The sequence below is a fragment of the Ricinus communis genome, chromosome 7 (genome assembly GCF_019578655.1).
Source record: "Ricinus communis isolate WT05 ecotype wild-type chromosome 7, ASM1957865v1, whole genome shotgun sequence".
Classification (NCBI taxonomy): Eukaryota; Viridiplantae; Streptophyta; class Magnoliopsida; order Malpighiales; family Euphorbiaceae; genus Ricinus; species Ricinus communis.
In genome coordinates, this window is record NC_063262.1 from 8,780,974 (window position 1) to 8,799,117 (window position 18,144).

Sequence of the window (18,144 nt, forward strand, 5' to 3'; positions counted from 1 at the left end):
CCATTGCTGAGCTCCTTATAACTGGATTTTCTGGCCAGCTTAAAGGATGTTGGGATTACCATCTCACACAAGCACAACAGCTCCAAATCCTAGGTGCTATCCAAACCATAATAAAAGGGACCCCCATCTTAGATGAGCTAGGAAATCCTATTGAGGATGTTGTGTCAATCTTAATCTTGACAATTTCCCTCCACTTCATAGGAGACCCTTCTCTTCTAAAAGATAAGAATGCTGAGCTCCTTAGCAATCTAACCTGTAAAAAGCTTAGCAATTTCCAAGCTTACAAAGATACCTTCCTGACCAGAGTCATGCTTAGGGAAGATTCAAGCCAACCTTTCTGGAAAGAAAAATTCTTAGCCGGTTTACCTAAGATACTAGGTGAAAGAGTTAGAAATACCATAAGAGAAGCCCATAATGGCCAAATCCCTTATGATTTCTATACTTATGGCGAATTAGTTAGCCTTACCTAGAAAGAAGGATTAAAGATTTGTCATGATCTTAAACTCCAAAGACAACTCAAATGGGAAATGAAGAAGACTAGGCAAGAACTAAGTAGTTTTTGCAACTAGTTTGAGTATAATCCCATAGAACCTTCCCCTACCTGCAAAGGAAAATGCAAAGAAGATTTTTCCAAATCTTTTAAGAAAAAACGATTTTTCAAAAATAGGAGAACTCCCAAAAACAAGGAGAATTTCTACAAAAGGCCATCCTCTTCTAAATTTTCAAAATAAAATTCCAAAAAAGATTTTAGCAAAATTACTTGCTATAAATGTGGCAAAAAGGGTCATACTTCAAAATATTGCAAGTTTTCTAAAAAACTTCATGAGCTCCAAATAGAAGATGAAATTTTGAGCAAAATTTTAGCACTTCTTGTTGATTCCTCTGAATCAAAATTTTCGAATAGTGAGGAAGAGTTTCAAATTGATGAAATCAAAACCTCATCCGATTATTCTGAATCAGATTCTGATGATGTTCCAAAGAAAATTAATATGCTCACTAGGGAACAAGAAGCTCTTCTTGAAGTCGTTAAGCATATTAATGACCCTCAAATCCAAAAACAAGTTTTAAAAGAAATCTTAAAAACTGAAACCCTTGTCTCCTCTTCTAGTAAGAACACTTATGATCTTACTGTGATCTTGGTAAAGGAAAAAAGTTAAAAAAACCCTCTTCCTACCGTCCAAGAACTTTAGAAAGAAATCAAAGCCATCAAAACAAAGCTCAAAGATTTGAAAGAAAAACAACAAAATGATTATGTTTTGCTCCAAAGCTTGATTCTTAAACAGAATAGTGACTCTGATTCTGAAGAAGAAAATGATTTTCAAAATCATGAGGTTTCTGAAAATGTTCCAGAAAACTTCATTAATGTTTTAAAAGAAATTACCTCAAGAAAATATCTGATCCAAATTAAACTCATTTTCCCTGGTGATTTTCAAATAGAAACTATCGCTTTATTTGATACAGGAGCACACCTCAACTGTATCAATTATGAGCTGGTTCCTAAAAGGTATCACCAAGAAACAAAAGAAAGGCTTACCTCAGCCAATAGTTCAAAGATTAGAATTGTGGGTAAAATTGAAGCTGCAATTCTAAATAATAATATTGCTTTAAAAAATATTTTTATTCTTATAAAAGATTTACACCAAAGCAAGACCCATCCAAATGAATGAAACCCTAGAAAGCCATTGTAGAATAGAAATAAAAGATTTAAGGCAAAAGGGTTTGATTACCAAATCCAGATCCCCCTGGTCATGTGCAGCTTTCTATGTCAACAAAAATAGTGAGATAGAAAGAGGAACACCTAGGTTGGTGATTAATTACAAACCTTTGAATAAGCCCTAAAGTGGATTAGATACCCAATTCCAAATAAAAAAGATCTTCTTCAAAAGCTTCATTCTGCTTTTATTTTTTCAAAGTTTGATATGAAATCAGGATTTTGGAAAATCCAGATTCATCTAAAAGACAAGTACAAAACTGCTTTTACAGTTCCGTTTGGCCAGTACAAATGGAATGTAATGCCCTTCGGATTAAAAAATGCTCCTTCTGAATTTCAAAAAATCATGAATGACATTTTCAATCCTTATTCAAAGTTTTGTATTGTCTATATCGATGATGTGTTGATATTTTCAAATTCTTTAGAGCAACATTTTAAACACTTGGAGACATTTTTCTATGTTGTTAAGAAAAATGGTTTAGTGGTTTCAAAATCCAAGATATCTTTATTCCAAATAAAAATTAGATTTCTTGGTCACTATATCTCCTGGAGAACTATCACCCCAATTGAAAAGTCTCTAGCCTTTACTTCAAAATTTCCAGACAAAATTTTGGAAAAAACTCAATTACAAATATTCTTTGGTAGTTTAAATTATGTGATGGATTTTTATCCGAATTTGAACTGTCTAGCAAAGCCCCTCCATGATAGGCTAAAGAAAAACCCCCCTACATGGACCGATAAGCATATAAAGATTGTCCAAAGTATTAAAAAGCAAGTTTCTGAAATACCATGTTTACACCTGGCTGATCCATCTGCATTCAAAATTGTTGAAACTGATGCATCAAATCTAGGATATGGTGGGATTCTTAAGCAAGTCCAAAACAACAAAGAATGTATTGTCCAGTTTACTTCTGCACACTGGAATGATACAAAAAAAAATTATTCAACTATCAAAAAAGAAATTCTTTCGATAGTTTTGTGCATTTCAAAATTTCAAAGTGACCTTTTAAACTAAAAATTTCTTTTAAGGATTGATTGTAAATCTGCTAAAGAGGTTTTACAAAAAGATGTTCAAAACATAGCTTCAAACAGATTTTTGCCATATGGCAAGCCATTCTTTCTATTTTTTATTTTGAAATCGAATACATAAGAGGAGATTCTAATTCAATTCCAGACTTTCTAACCAGAGAGTTCCTTCAAAAACAGGAGTGAAAATGCCAGAAGAATTGAAAGCAAAAGAAGAAAAGTCGACGGCAAATTCAAAGCCTGTTCAAAGTCCAAAGAAGGAGATTTTACCCTCCTCTTCAAAGCCTATCCGAACTTGGACCGAAATCATCCAGGAAGAAATTGACAAAAACAAGGTAGATCCGGCCTAACGACAATTACAAATTCAGGAGTGGCTTGCACAGCAAGATCTTGAATTTCTAAAAAAGGTTGAAGAATATTCAAAGCAAATAATACAACTTCACCCCGAAGTCTCTCCAAAGACATCCTCCTTTTCCAACAAGGGTAAAGGTATACTTCTATCCCTTTTTCAAAACCTGAGATAGAAATTTTCCCTCAAAACCTATCTCAGAGCTCTCAAAGTATTTCAAAGCCCAACTCTCAAGAAATAGTTATGTCACAAACGAAACTTTTCAAATCCAATGAGTATATAGAAAAATAAAATTTTCTAAGCATTTTAACTATTGAGGAAGGATTTTGTACAGAAAGCCCCTCAATACTGATTTAAAAAATTTTCCCTCCAAGATGGTATTTCAAGCCCTGGAATATTTCAAAACCTCAATCCTACTACCAGTCTATCCTTGAGGTAACTGGTTCTGCAAAGTTCAAACACTTCAAAAAGCACAAAGACCATAGAGACCCTGCATATTCCACATGCACCATACAAAGAATCCTCCACCCTTCAGATTGGGGAATAGATTTACACTCATCAAGATCTTTTCCAACTTCCCTCCAAAGAACCTACCCATCAAGTCTAAACATTTCTTTCAACTATTGGGATTACCAACAAGCTTGGTTTAATACCTTTCTTCTTCAAAACGAAGAACAAAGCCATTCTTGATTTTTCTAGTTCGATACAAGCTCAATCCAAACTTCAAAGATCCCATATTGGTTTACACAATGGTGGAATTTTTATGGCAATGTTCCTGAGACCATAATTCTAGAAGTTCTACCTCTGTTTAACATATTCAAAACCCATTATAAACCAAACAAAATAGAAATGTTTTCCTCCTTTACTTCTATTTTGTTCAAACTTTTTTCTCCCCTGGGTATGTGTATGATATTTTCATTTCAATCAAGCACCAAATGGAGAAATCATCCTTGCCCGAAGATTCAAAGTCAAATGGTGGGATAAATTTAACCACCAAGAAAAATTATCTCTAAAGTTGGTACAAAGTTTTCTTTCAAAGAATAGCTTCTTGCCACCTCCGAAAGAACATACCACTTTCCTGGCATATAAGTCCTTCATTATTCCAAAGCTAGCGGCGGCTCAAATAGAAGAAGATTTCTTACAATTGATCAAACAGTTGTCGGAAACCGCCTCTTCGAAAGGAAAATCTAAAGCTTCATCTTCCTCTTCTAGCACCAGCTCAGCAGCAATAGACCTAGATGGTGACTCGAACGAAGATGATTGTTTTGGGATATTCAAACCCATCAAATGACACCTCTGTAAAGCCCTTGGGTTGAAAACCAGAAATGACAGCCCAAAATATTTATGTAATGGGCCAAATGCCCAATATTAATTTCTGAAATCTAATTTTTTTTTTAATTATTTAATAATTTTTAATTTTTAAAAATAGTAATATCAATTATATCGATAGTATTAATTTATATAATGTTATAATTAATCAATATATATTTTAAAATAATTTTATATTATTGCACTAATAGAATTTAAAAAAATTGAAAAATAGTGAGTTTGTTATTATTTTTTAAAATATTATAATCAAATATTAAATATAAAAAATTATTAAATTGTATCTATAAATTTAAAAATTTTATAATTGAAATAATAATAACAACCGTCTAATGTATGCGTGAATGACTAGTTTAGACAAAATGAAATTATCATTTGATAGGTTTAAAGGAATTCCCGTTAAAAGAGAAGAATTAAATCTGTCTTAGCTTTTCTCTAAAGAAAATATATAATTTACAAATTTGTTTATTTTTTTTATATAGTACTTTTTAATTTTTTTTTTATACAAATGTATTATACGAGTGTTTCATTTATCCGGTTAAAGTCTATAAGGGTAAAATTGACATTAAAACAAATTATTTAAAACCCTCCAAACACGCAATCCTCTTATATTATATAGTGTAAATACAGATAGACATTCAGTTGAAAAAAGAGAAGTGAAATGCTTAACTAAAATAATATATTAATTTTTGATATCGACAAATCAAATCCCATGATGTAATGTATATGTATAAAACTAAAGAGGCTGCTTTCTCAAGTTAGGAAAACAACTGTATTTGACTGGTAATACTCATGCTTTAAATATAAGCAACCTTCTTAGATAATTATGAAATTACACACCTATTTTATTATATTATTATTATTATGTTAATATTTACTGACTTGCTGGTTAGGCTCTTGCCACGTCACATTATTATTGCGAAACAAATAAATTTATCGTTTTTCTCAAATTGAAACACAATTTTTAATTGAATTTTCTTGAGACAAACATGTCATTTCAATCTAATTCATCATCCAATTCCAGTTTTACAGGAGAAGAAATGAGATGTGAATGTGAATTACCACCACAAAAAAACAGTGTTTAGCGACAAATAGAGCCATCGCTAAATAGGTGGACAACATTGCTAAATAGATTTAACGACGGCATAGCGTACAGACAACCTAAAATAATATGGCATCATTACAACTTTAACGATAAAATAAATATCCATCGATAAATGTGGCGACGAAAAATGACATTGCTAATAGTTAAAAATGTCGTCGCAACTGGCATAGCCAGAAAATGGGTTGTATTAACTGACGAAAACTTGATGTCGGTAATCCGTTGCTAGGTCGTCATTATTGTTTAAAAAATAAAAAGAACGATCGCTATTCCGTCACTATTTGTCTTATTTTTAAAAATATATTTAATGGCCATCGCTAATTTGTCGCTAAATAAAATTATTTTTAAGAAATTTAATTAGAATATTATATTTAATGTTAATGATATTATAATAATTAAAAAAATAGAATAGAAATTTAAATTATTATATACAGAACTATATAATAAAATTAATGAACTAAAAGAAATAATTTATAGTATAAAAAAATTGTCTAATCAGAGGCCGTGGAGGAGTTGTCCAGGTCCTCAGCTGGAGGATCGAGGGTAGCAATGGCAGATGCACTTGCTGGCAGAGTAGGCGCTGGTGGTAGAATGAAACCAGCACCAAACATGTGAACCACATGCTGCATCGTCCTCTCTAAATCTGTTATGTGGGCGCCATACTCCTGATCCAGCTCCACTTGTAGCTCGTATCCAAGTGCCTCCCACAAGTGTTCGTAAATGGTGTTGCTAGAGCTGCAGGGCTAGGTGAAGGTGCGCGCCTCTGAACCAAGCCCGTTGATCCGCTGCTTCTTTTCCCCCAAACGACATTGACAAACAACTCATATCAACCGGTGGAGGATCAGAAAAACCTTGGTGGGCTGAGATGCAGCAGCTGCTCGTGTCTCAACAGTATCCTATATTAGACACAAATTAAAATTAATTAAATACAATAATTATAATTAGCTATTTAGTAATAATAATTAGTTATTTATGAATTATAAGTAACTTATAGCGATCTACTGGACTTATTGTCAATAAACTGCCCATCGTTCTTGATGTATAACTGCCAAAGCAGCTCATACAAGGTCGGCTCATGACCCAACTCCCTGGCATGAACAAAACAAAATGGGTTAGATTCAAAATAATTATAGGTTATAAATAAAATTAATAATTGTAAATAAATAATTGAATTTGTTAATTATTACTAGTGCCCATTTATGGTCGATGGTCGATCTCGATCCAGCATGTGACGAGCAAGGCCTATATTAAGGATGGTAAAATCGCTGAGACAGTTCTTGCTGTATGTCTCACAGGCAACCTTCATCTCAGGCTTCTTTCAATAGTTAATCCAATGGGCCTAGATGTCATCTGAGACACACCGAGGCCACTTCCCACTCCTCTTTTAGCTGGATACCATGTTGTGGTATCTCTCGGTTGCCTGCTTATTTCAAGTAAGTCGGAGCTGGTCTTCGTACTTGGGATCCCAACTGAAAAATCTCTGTAAATAAAAGAAGAAAATGTTAGTATTAATCAATTGTAAATATTAAATTAATTTATAATCATATATATGGATTACCTCCACTCGGTGAAGTACGAGTCGTTTATCACCTTGGGCACGAACCTCCATGCATACCCCTCATCCTCTATAGTGTTTTTGAAGATCTTTGTGGCCCTTGCCGAGCACAAATGAGATGGTACCAATCTGTATAGAAGAATAAAATGAATTAGTTTATAAAAGCATAATTGTTTTCAAAAATTATCAGTATAAATAAATAAATAATTTTTTTATCTGTCATTCTTAATCTAGATATGTGGCTTGGAACTCCCCGACGAGTACCGACTAATGAGGTCCCCTCAGATGGAGACACTGGTGTAGTGGGAGGTGGAACAATGATGGTAGGTAGTGGAACATAAGTAGAAGGTGAAGAAGTTTTGGGTGTAGTGGAGGATGGCAGAGGCAATATTTGCCTTAATGTTGAAGTTGGTGTAGAAGTCGATGTGGCCTCTGTATGGGATGTCTCTATAATAGGGGGTAAGAGTGGTGGAATAGGCCATCCTCGACACTCCTTACGAGCATGTCTGTCTACCATCTGAATTATTTATTAAGAATATAAATTACTTAAAAAGAAGGGTAAAGTTCAAAAAGTCGTCTTGTGGTTTGACGCTTTTTCACTTAAAATGAAGGGTAAAGGAGTACCGCGTGGTTTATTTTCTTAGCATTTTTTAGATACATATTTATGTTTTTATTACTTTTTACATAGTTTTGCATGTATTTAATATATATTATTACTAAATTATGATTTTCTAAATAATGTGACATATAACAATGCATTAAAGAATTCATAAATATATTAAAAAATTATTTTAAGAAATTATTTCTTAAATTTGATTAAAATTAAAAAATATATATATTAATTATTTTTTATGATTATAAAATATCTAATTGGATAAATTAATTAAAACTACTTATTTTATCAAACATTTATATATCTATTAATTTTTACAATTTAAAAAATGAGAAAAAAATATTGAATGTACTTTAAAAAGTTAAAAAATAAAATACATGTTACTACTTTGATATAAAAAATACCTCTGTTCCTCAAGTATTAAAGCGTCAAACCACAAAGTTGTTTTTTAAACTTTACTCTAAAAAAAAAACACATCAAAAGCTTAAATTAAACCTAAAATTCTACCAAAATTTCAGTAAATTTTTTCCTATAATACAAACATACCCCATTAAACCGTGTCCAGTTTCCATTTAACAAAAGAATTCAAATACTAAACCCGTTCAATCGGACACAAAATATCCACAAAATCATGCACAACTCATTTTCATACATTATTTAATTATCAATAAAACTAAATTATCAAAAACTAACAATTTCATACAATAATATTATACGTTATTCAATAATTTATTAAATTACTAATTCAATATTTTATTTAATTACAACCATAATATAAAAGAATTGAATTTATATTGTTAAATCCTATCAGAGTTTTCCTACCACAACACACATAAAACAACACAGATAAAATAATATGAAATATTTTTAAAAATTATACGTACTGCTTGCAAATCCATGTAAGCTTCTTCTACTGATGAAAAAGTTAATAAAAAATACATTCAACAAATACGGTCAATAATATGTATTAAACTAAAATTAATAAAAATAGAAAATTAATAAAAAAATATATAAACACACATATATATATATATATATATATATATATAAAAGAAAAGAATGAGTCAGCAAAAGTTTGCCCATCCACGTAAGCTAAATGCACCATTTTTAGCTTCTAAAAATCCTTAGGCTTTGCTATCTTTTCCAATTTCGAACATCAGATCTAGGATTTTTGCACTTTTTCCTTAACACTTCTTGAATAACCCGAGCTTTTAATTGGAGAGAGGTATTTGTTTATGTTTGCTTGAAAATGAATTTAGGGGAACAATAAACAAGTTACCGTTGGTTGTTTAGTATCTGGTTATTATGATTTTTTCCTTTTCTTTTATTTACTTTAATAATGTGACGTTGCAGGAGCCTAACCAGTAAATTAGTGCCACATCAGCAGATATTAACGTTGTTATACTCTTATACCCTAATTTGTTAACGGAGTAAAATACATATTCTAAATTGTCATAAAAAAGATACACATACCATAAATTGAAAAATAGAAAAACCACATGATGCTTTTAAAAAAAATTAGACATGAATGATTGCAACTTGTACTTAAGCTTTCAATTAGCATCTAGTTATGTTCTTAATAAGCAGTGGTACTCTCTTTTCTATTTGGGTCGGATGAGTGACATGTAAAAATTAGTAATATAATTTAAAAAATATCACTTTCTCATATTTAGGACATGTCATTCATTTAATTATAAAAAATACACCAAAAAGTTAAAAATGATTTATATTGTTTTTCTTTTCTTTTCTTTTTTTCTCAGAAAATGGACCAAGGTATACGTATAGACATATGTAAATTTTCTTATTTTAGAGATGTTATTGTTAGAACAAAGAATTGTTTTGGAAGTCCTAAACATAGCAAGACTTGTTGAGAAGGCAAGGGATTTTCAGCCCTCTTGAAGAGTAAGTCAACATTCTTTGTTTTTTTGTTTCTTGTCATCACCTTATTCTAATAATCCACAAGCTAAATTACATATTTATGATTATTATAAAAAAAAGTTTGTTCTTAAAATTTGACAATTTCATACAGACCCAAATTAGAAACAATTAGAATTATGGTAAGAAAAGAAAAACCTTAATTGGGCCAATCACACTAATTAATCTCATCAAAGACCATACACATATCTAATGACTCTAATATATACCATCATGTATATTGGTGGGTCCCTGATTGCAAGTGATTTAGCATGCAATTGGGTTCATCTAGTGGGACCCATATGCTATAGGGAGTTTTGGCTTATAAAAAGCAAAGCCATTCTTTTTTAGTCAGGGACAAAAATTTAAAATTAGAAAATAAAGAAACTTAATTCTTGTGTCAATATATAGACTAAAGCATTACCTTATCTCATAAGCAAAAATGCCTGTTTAAGTAATAGACAACCCTAAAGTAATAAAGGAAACACGGACAAGAAGCCGCTGGATTAACATATGAAAAGTCAACAACGTGAATCGGACGGCGTAGGATACTCGAGAACAATAGATGAAAATAGAAACGGATGCAGGTGGTGTAAATATATATATATATATTGGCAACCCATCTTCCAGACATCTTCACAGCACCAACCCCGCAGTTTCATGGATCTCTAAAACGAAACAAATAACCCTCTAAACGCGCTCTACGCCAACCTCAGAAGCACATAAAAGAACCATCCAAAAACAACAAAAAACAAAAAAACAAAAATCAAGAAGCAGAGAGCCTGTAACCAGAGAAAGAAAGAAAAGAAAAGCAAAGCAAAGCAGAGAGCAGAAGCAATCAAGAAAACAAAGAAACAGTAAAGAAAGATAGAAGGAACAGGGTTAAAAGAGGGAAAAAAATAATAATTTTGGGTTCTCTTTCTTTCTCTTGATGATCATGGCTGAGTTACAAGCCGTGTATAGAATCGACAATGTGTTAACAGACTCAGAAATGGTCGCGGCTCAACAGCTGATGCAGTTAAGCGACGAGGATAATAGCAGTAGCATTAACAAGAACAGCAGCAACAGGAACAGGAAGAATATATATGAGGATGAAGAGTTGGATCGAAGAAGCCAAGATGAGATTACTTCGAAGAAGATTGAAGAGATTTTTGGTAAAGATGAGGAGCTCGAACAAGAACGGCCTAAGAAGAAAAGATTTAGGTCTATTAAGAGTATTTATAAGGCCACTAAACCGATAAACTTAGATATGAAAAGAATTACTATAAAGTAAGGAATTGAAGAAAACCCTAATGGAGGTTTTAGGACAAGGAGAGGATGACCAGGCTAGAGCTAGCAAGTAAGTTCTGTAAATATACCGCCTTAATAATTTTGTTTTGATTTCTTTTTTGTTAGGAAGGATGGAGACTTGGATATATCTTTTTCTTTTCTTTCCTTTTTTCTTGTTAATGGATGATAAAAGCTAATAAGTGGCTTCTTCATAACCATTTCTTGCATTGGTGTTGATGATTTAATATTTGTTTTCACTGGCTTTTTGATTTCCTGATATTGAGGTTTAGGAGTCCTGATAACCATTTAAGAGTTTAAGATCAAATACTAGGGGGAAAACTATACTATTTTTTTGTTTGAATTATCAACAAGAATTCCAATCTTTCTACACAGGTCTTTGCAGAAAGACTGGAAAATTTCTTTTTCTTCTTCTTCTGCATGTTTGTGTTTTTCTGTTGAAATTCTTTTCTATTATCAACTTGTATGCATCACAGGTTGCATTTTTTCTTGGTATGTTAAGTTGTTACAGAATGCTTGACATATCCATCTAATTAATGCCATTGCTGAGGCGACCTAATAAGAATCCTACTAGTATTGTAGAATACTGTTTCAAAGATTAGATTGCATTGGGTCAGAGAGATGGCATAGCATATAAATATAATCTTTCTTTCCAGTCAGCTGTGTACTGGGTCTTGTGAGTAATGGTCTGATACTCTTAAGGGATTCTTTTCAATTTTAATGGTGTTAGCTATGATTTAATGCTGTTAATTAATCAGATCTCTAAAGATTATATTCTTTATGATAGCATTTGTTGAATAGAGCATTTGGTATGGGAGAGGATCAAACGCATGCACTAATATAAGAGCAATAAATTAATAAATAATTAGTCATCATTTCATATACATATCTTCTGAAGTCATGTTAATCATGACTCTTGTTTTAACTGATAATTTAGTGCTATAAGGTGAGACCAATTTAGAAGTGCGATCTCAAGAATAAATAGATCATTTAAAATCAAATATTGCATGTATTCATTTTTAGAATTGATGTAGTGAAGTTCTTGCATAGTTCAAGAATGTATATAAAGTCTCTTTTTTTTTTTTTGTCTTTTTTTTTTTCTTAATGAAGAATATATGCAAAGTTATTTGAAAGTGTCTGTGATTACTATCACGTTGCTTGTTGAAAAATCAATATATATATATATATATATATCTCATTGTTTGCTTTAAAATTGAGGTATAAATACATGTTTTGCATATGGGTTTAATAGTTATTTAGGCAGTCTTCAATTGTTAGATTAACGTTAAAGCAACCTAAAATTCCTATATACTTGTGACCTTCCCCCCCAAACAAAAATAGAAAAAAAGAAAAACCATAAAACAAAAGAGGAGATACGCCTACCAACTGCTGCTTGGGCTTCTCCTTTTTCGTCTTAGTGGGAAGAAGGAAGAACAAAAAAAGAAAAGCTAAGTTGAAAATAAAAGCATCTGTGATCAAACTAAGATTTAGTACAATCCAAAGAATAAAATCACTAAGCCAATCGAAGAAATTTATATCGTGAATATGAGATTTAATGTAAGACATCTAATTGAAGTAACAAACTAATAGATATAGATTTACTAAAAAGAGTTGATGGCAAGTAATAGGCGTTACACGTATTATCAATATATAGAAATTCATGTTTTTTGAGTTATTAATAATAACAATTTAGTCTCAAAAAATTTGAGGAATCCATATTCTTCGATGAAAGTTTTATCTTATTCAGAATTGTAATTCATAAAAGATATTGTTACTCGTGTATTCTGAGGCACGATCTAGGGTTGAGCACGAATCTTTTTAATTCGGTTACTTATAGATCACCAGTACTGTATCAAATTTCAGTGGTTTTAAAGTTTAAAGTACCAGTGATGTACCAAACATAAATGACACCATACCAAATTGAACTAATTTTTTTCGGTACAATATAATTCGATTTGGTACTATTTTCAGTTCTAACATTTAGACAAAATACAACTTTAAATCTTACCTTTAATAAAATAAATTAAAAAATACGATTGACATCCGAATGAAACTAGTATGATATTCGAATTAGATAGAATTACGATCACATTCTTGAACAACTTGCTTTGCAATTTAGTCCATTTATAAATATAATAATTTAATATCCAAATATAAACTATTAAAATATCTGCAATTACTAGCATAATAATATTTTGCAGATGGCTAGCATTAAAATAAAAAAATTACAAACTTTAGATAGCATTAAAATATAAGTCCAATTCTAAGTATGAGAGATGCAACTGACTTAGAGTCTATGAATCGAGAGGTTAAGTGTGAGGATAAGCCTATGAATTGAGATTTGAGACATGCAGCTCGCTATTGCAGTAAATAGTATTAGTGAAAAAGAAATTAAAGCTTAAGTATATAGTAAATTAATAATATAATATGCATTATACAATAAATATTATATTATATTATATATATATATATATATATATATATATATATATATATATGTATATCATATGATTTTTATAGAATACAAAGTATATTGTAATATAGTTAATAGTTAATATTTTATAGGTATTCTTTATATTTTATATATATATATATATATATATATATATATATATAATTATTAATAAATATATAATTAATAGATATATGTAAAAGTTAGATTTTACACTTTGGTCTGAATCAGTACAAAATAGCTCGATTCTAGTACTGGTACAATTATAATTAAAGGACTAGTATCATATTGTAATAATAAAATATTTTTGGATCAGTTTAGTTCGGTTATAAGAATTTTCGGTTCTGTTATTTTTTAGTACGGTTATTCGGTTTAAGCGAAAATCATCGAAATCCATGATAAACCCTTGTACGATCTTTAATTGATTTTCATAGAAGCAAGATATTTCTTTTCATCTATTTTCTTTGGAATTTAACTTTCACTATTTCTTTTCAATTCATTAGACTTTGCGGCACCTTGAGCAACTGATAACCTTGCATTTCATGGAAATGGGATTCTGTTATTATTGGCCCTTCCTCTTGTATTGTCAATCAGTCCAGAAATACAGTTACGGATCATCCAAATAAAGATGCATAGAAAAACAAATAAGAAGATGAAAAAAACATAACATGAATGTGGTTAAAGAGCCTTTCTTTCTATGCAATTCCGTAGACCATCAACTTCTCCTCTTTGCAAATCTTGTCAAATCAAGCAAAATTTGACACTTTTAATTAATTAGGAGTATTTTGTATTGTTATTTAAATAAAATAAAAAATCAGTTTTAACCGTGATTTCTATATAAATATAAAATCTAATTATTGAAAATAATTACAAAATACAAACACAAAATATTAATTATTTTATAACTGATTTTCATTAGGATAGAACCATTAGCCCTAAGATAAAAACTATATATTAACTTACTAGATAAGAAAGTATTAATATATTAGAAATTTTTTATAAATTATTTTTTTATTAACCACTAAAGAGTTTATATGTAATTATTAACATATTATATTCTGGATTAATTTTTAAAAACTATTATGTGGTTTGGATAAAAACGTTTTTTTGTATTAAAAGAGTACCACGTATTTTATTTTCTTAGCAAGTTCTAGGTACACATTTATATTTTTATTATTTTTTACATAATTTTGCATGTATTTAATATGAATTATTACTAAATTATGATTTTATAAGCAATGTGACATCTAAAAATACATTAAATAATATAAATATATTAAAATAAAATTTAAAAACTTATTTCTTAAATTTGATTAAAACTAAAAGAATATATGTTTTAACAATTTTTTATGATCACAAATTATCTAATCAGATGCTAAATTAATTAAAAATACTTATTTTATCAAATATTTATATTTTTATTAATATTTACAATTTGAAAAATGAAAAAAAATGTTGAATGGGTCTAAAAATTAATAAAAAATAAATAAAATATATGTTACTTTTTTTATTTGAAAAATACATTTATCCCTTAAGTGTAAAAGTGTCAAACCATAGAATAATTTTCTAAACCTTACCCTTAAATTTTTATTATTAATCCTACTAAATAACGTGACAAACTAAAATTATATTTAGCTTGAAAAGAATTATAAATGAGATTAATTTTTCATCTATTGATTTCACTATGTTATATACATAAAAATATAAATGATATTTTTATTAAATTAATATATATATATATATATAATTAGATAACGAGTCATTTTAATTGTATTGTAAACTCCTTTGAATTATTCTATTAAAAGTTCTAGATAATTATAAATAGTTTTTCTTTTAATAGATAGAGGTGACATTGAATAATAAATTGTAAAGAACATATTCAAGAAAATAATGGTTAATAACGACAATAATAATAATAATAATAAATCTTAAAGATATTCTTAAGATTTTTACTAATCAAGTCAATTGGTAATTAAGAATTACTTATTGCGAGGCTTTTTTATAAACTTTTATCTCTATCAAAAGTTTAATTAGTTTTAAAGATAATTTATTATTTGTTAATTATTCATTATTTAGAAATATTTGTATAATTAGTAATTATTAGTTAAAATTTTATATAATTTTGTTAAATCTACTAATGAAATATTTTTTTTAAAAATAGAATATAAGCTATTAAAGTAGAATTTCAGTGATATAGAAAAATCATGAAATATATTATTTTTAGTTGGATATTAAACCAAAGAGTATATTAACAAATTTAATTATTAATATTTACGTGCATCATACATGCGTGAAAAATTATATATCTTTTATTTAATTTCATAAAGATGACAATAAAATAAAACATTTGAAGAATAAAAAGATACTTAAAATTTATTTATTCAATAGTGCCATGAACAATACATATGATCTAAAATAATGAATTATTAACTCATCATTAAGATTTAACAATAATTACAAAGTAATTGACATGATTTAAACATAAAAGCTTTATAAAATTTTATAATAATTTGAATTATTTTTTTACATTTTAAAAGTTCTTGAAAAGTAAATTATCAAGTTTTGATTTAGTTATACTTTTCTTAGACAGTGATAATGGTTTAAATATATTTTAGATATTTAAATATAAATATAATATTAGAATTAAAATATTTAATATTATAATATTTTAAAGTGAGAAAAGAAACGAATAGTTAATACAATAAAGTGTGTATTTTACCTTATTAAAATAATATATAACTATTATCGTACAATTATTAATTATATTAATATGCTTTTACAAATAAATATGAATTTTATTTTTTAACAATATACTAAATTTATTTATTGATAATTATATAAATAATCAGTACTTTTAGTCATAAATAGGTTCATTTAAAAATTAATTTATTATAGAAAAAGGATTTTTTCATTATCTTAATATTAATAACATTTATGATGCTAAATTTAAAAATGTATATTATTTTATTTTTTAAGTTATAACGAGTCAAATAATTAATATTTATGTGCAATGCACGTAAGTAAATAAAGAAACTATAAATTACTAAATGTTTATTTGAATATTGCTATTTCAACTAAAAGTGCTGCATCAAAATACAAAGTAATTTCTCACTCGATCAAGACAATCATTATACGTTAATAAAAAATGCTTTTGTTTTAGAGTTGTACTATATGATAATTTTCAATTATATTTAAGCAAATATAGTTAATCAATGATATTTTTAAATTATTTGTTTTATATATATATATATATATATATATGTATATTCTTTATATAATATTTAAATTATAAATAAGATATATAATATAATGCTAAACTATATATCTAAAGAATTAAAAGTACCATAAAAGAAATTAGAGATTCAGTTTAAATTAATGAAATAATACTCTTTTAAATAACATTAACAATTAGAAATCACTTGAATATTAAAGAAAGTTAAATCTGCAAAATTCTGTTAATCTTATTGTCCAAAGTTTCTTTATCTTTCAATTTCACATATTTAACGATTGGTAAAAGTTTTATTTTTTTCCCAAATCAAGATTGAGATTATTTTAAGTTTGGATCAACTCTTTTTGCATTAATGCCCTGAATGACTCCCAAGTCGTCATTCTCACAAACAACTTCCACGAAACCGAGTTGGCAAGCTACATTAAGACCAAATAAAAAATGCCACTTGCTTCTGCCAAGTCTGCAGGGAGGCATTCCTTCATCCTTTTCATTGCAGCTGCGATCACCTCACCCTTAAAATTTCGGATAATGCAGCCCAGACCAACTCCTTGGTCACTGAATATCGCTGCATTAGTGTTAATCTTGAGTTTTAGTTCTTTAGGAGGGCACCAGTAGGCTCGTCTCGGATTAGAAACATTGGTCACAGGAGCTGAGGTTGCAGTCCTGAAATCATCCATCATCGCAATACTCATTGCTACAATTTGGGAACATACTTTAAAAAATACACATGTTGCGTACTTTTCAAATACACCAGATAACCATCATCGATCAAGCATAGACTATCATGAGTTAAAGAGCTTTGCAAAAATTGGAACCAAAGGATGAAAGATGAGTGTGTCAAGGATGAGGGAATAACAGAAGGACAGCAGCTCCAAACTTCTCTTGAGAAATTGCAATCTCCAAATAAATGGATTTCTGTTTCTAAATGACCGGAGCATAATTTGCAAGAAGCATCCACTTCAATCCCATAGTGAAGCAGAGAAGTAGTTGTTGGGAGAGCATCATGGCAAGTTCTCCATATAAGAAATTTAACTTTAGGAGGTAGAGCCAATTTCCAAATGAAAAGCCAAACCCCATTATGAGAGGGTAAAGAAGATTTGGGAATGTGAGAGTTCTACAATTAAAGAGCCACATAATATGCACTTTTAACACTAAGAACCATTCTTTGTATGTCTTCAAGAGTGTATATTTGATGCCCTTTTCCTAGATAGAGGCACGGAAGAGATCTGGCGGGCTTTGAGTGGCAATATATGGAGTGAATTAGAGAACTATTTCATCGTTTAACAGTGGCATCGGGTGGTAGAACTTGACAAGGAGATGCGTAGAACTTGACAAGGAGATACAATCTTCCCACCAAAATCATTAGGAAGCCATCGATCTTGCCAGATTCAAATAGAATAGTCGTCCCAACAACCCACATGAGTCCATCATCAACAATTGCTTGAGCACTGCGAATGCTTCTCCAAGAAAAGCTGCACACAGAGCCTACAGGGCTCTGCATAAATGAACAATGATAAAAGTATTTGGCCTTCAAAATCTATAAGAGAGTGATTATTTACGTTGAGGTTCCAAGCTTGCCT

General features: G+C 29.4%; 1 protein-coding gene across 1 annotated transcript; it reads left to right on the forward strand.

Moving 5' to 3' along the window:
* Positions 1-9,940: 9,940 nt before the first annotated feature.
* LOC8273687 lies at positions 9,941-11,989 on the forward strand. The gene has a single exon (XM_048376430.1). The coding sequence runs from the start codon at positions 10,528-10,530 to the stop codon at positions 10,867-10,869; it is 342 nt and encodes a 113-aa protein (XP_048232387.1). The 5' UTR covers positions 9,941-10,527; the 3' UTR covers positions 10,870-11,989.
* The last annotated feature ends 6,155 nt before the right edge of the window (positions 11,990-18,144 follow it).

Bases quoted from the DNA above. Each gene is read 5' to 3' on its own strand.
- LOC8273687 (XM_048376430.1), top strand. From the start codon at position 10,528: ATGATCATGGCTGAGTTACAAGCCGTGTATAGAATCGACAATGTGTTA.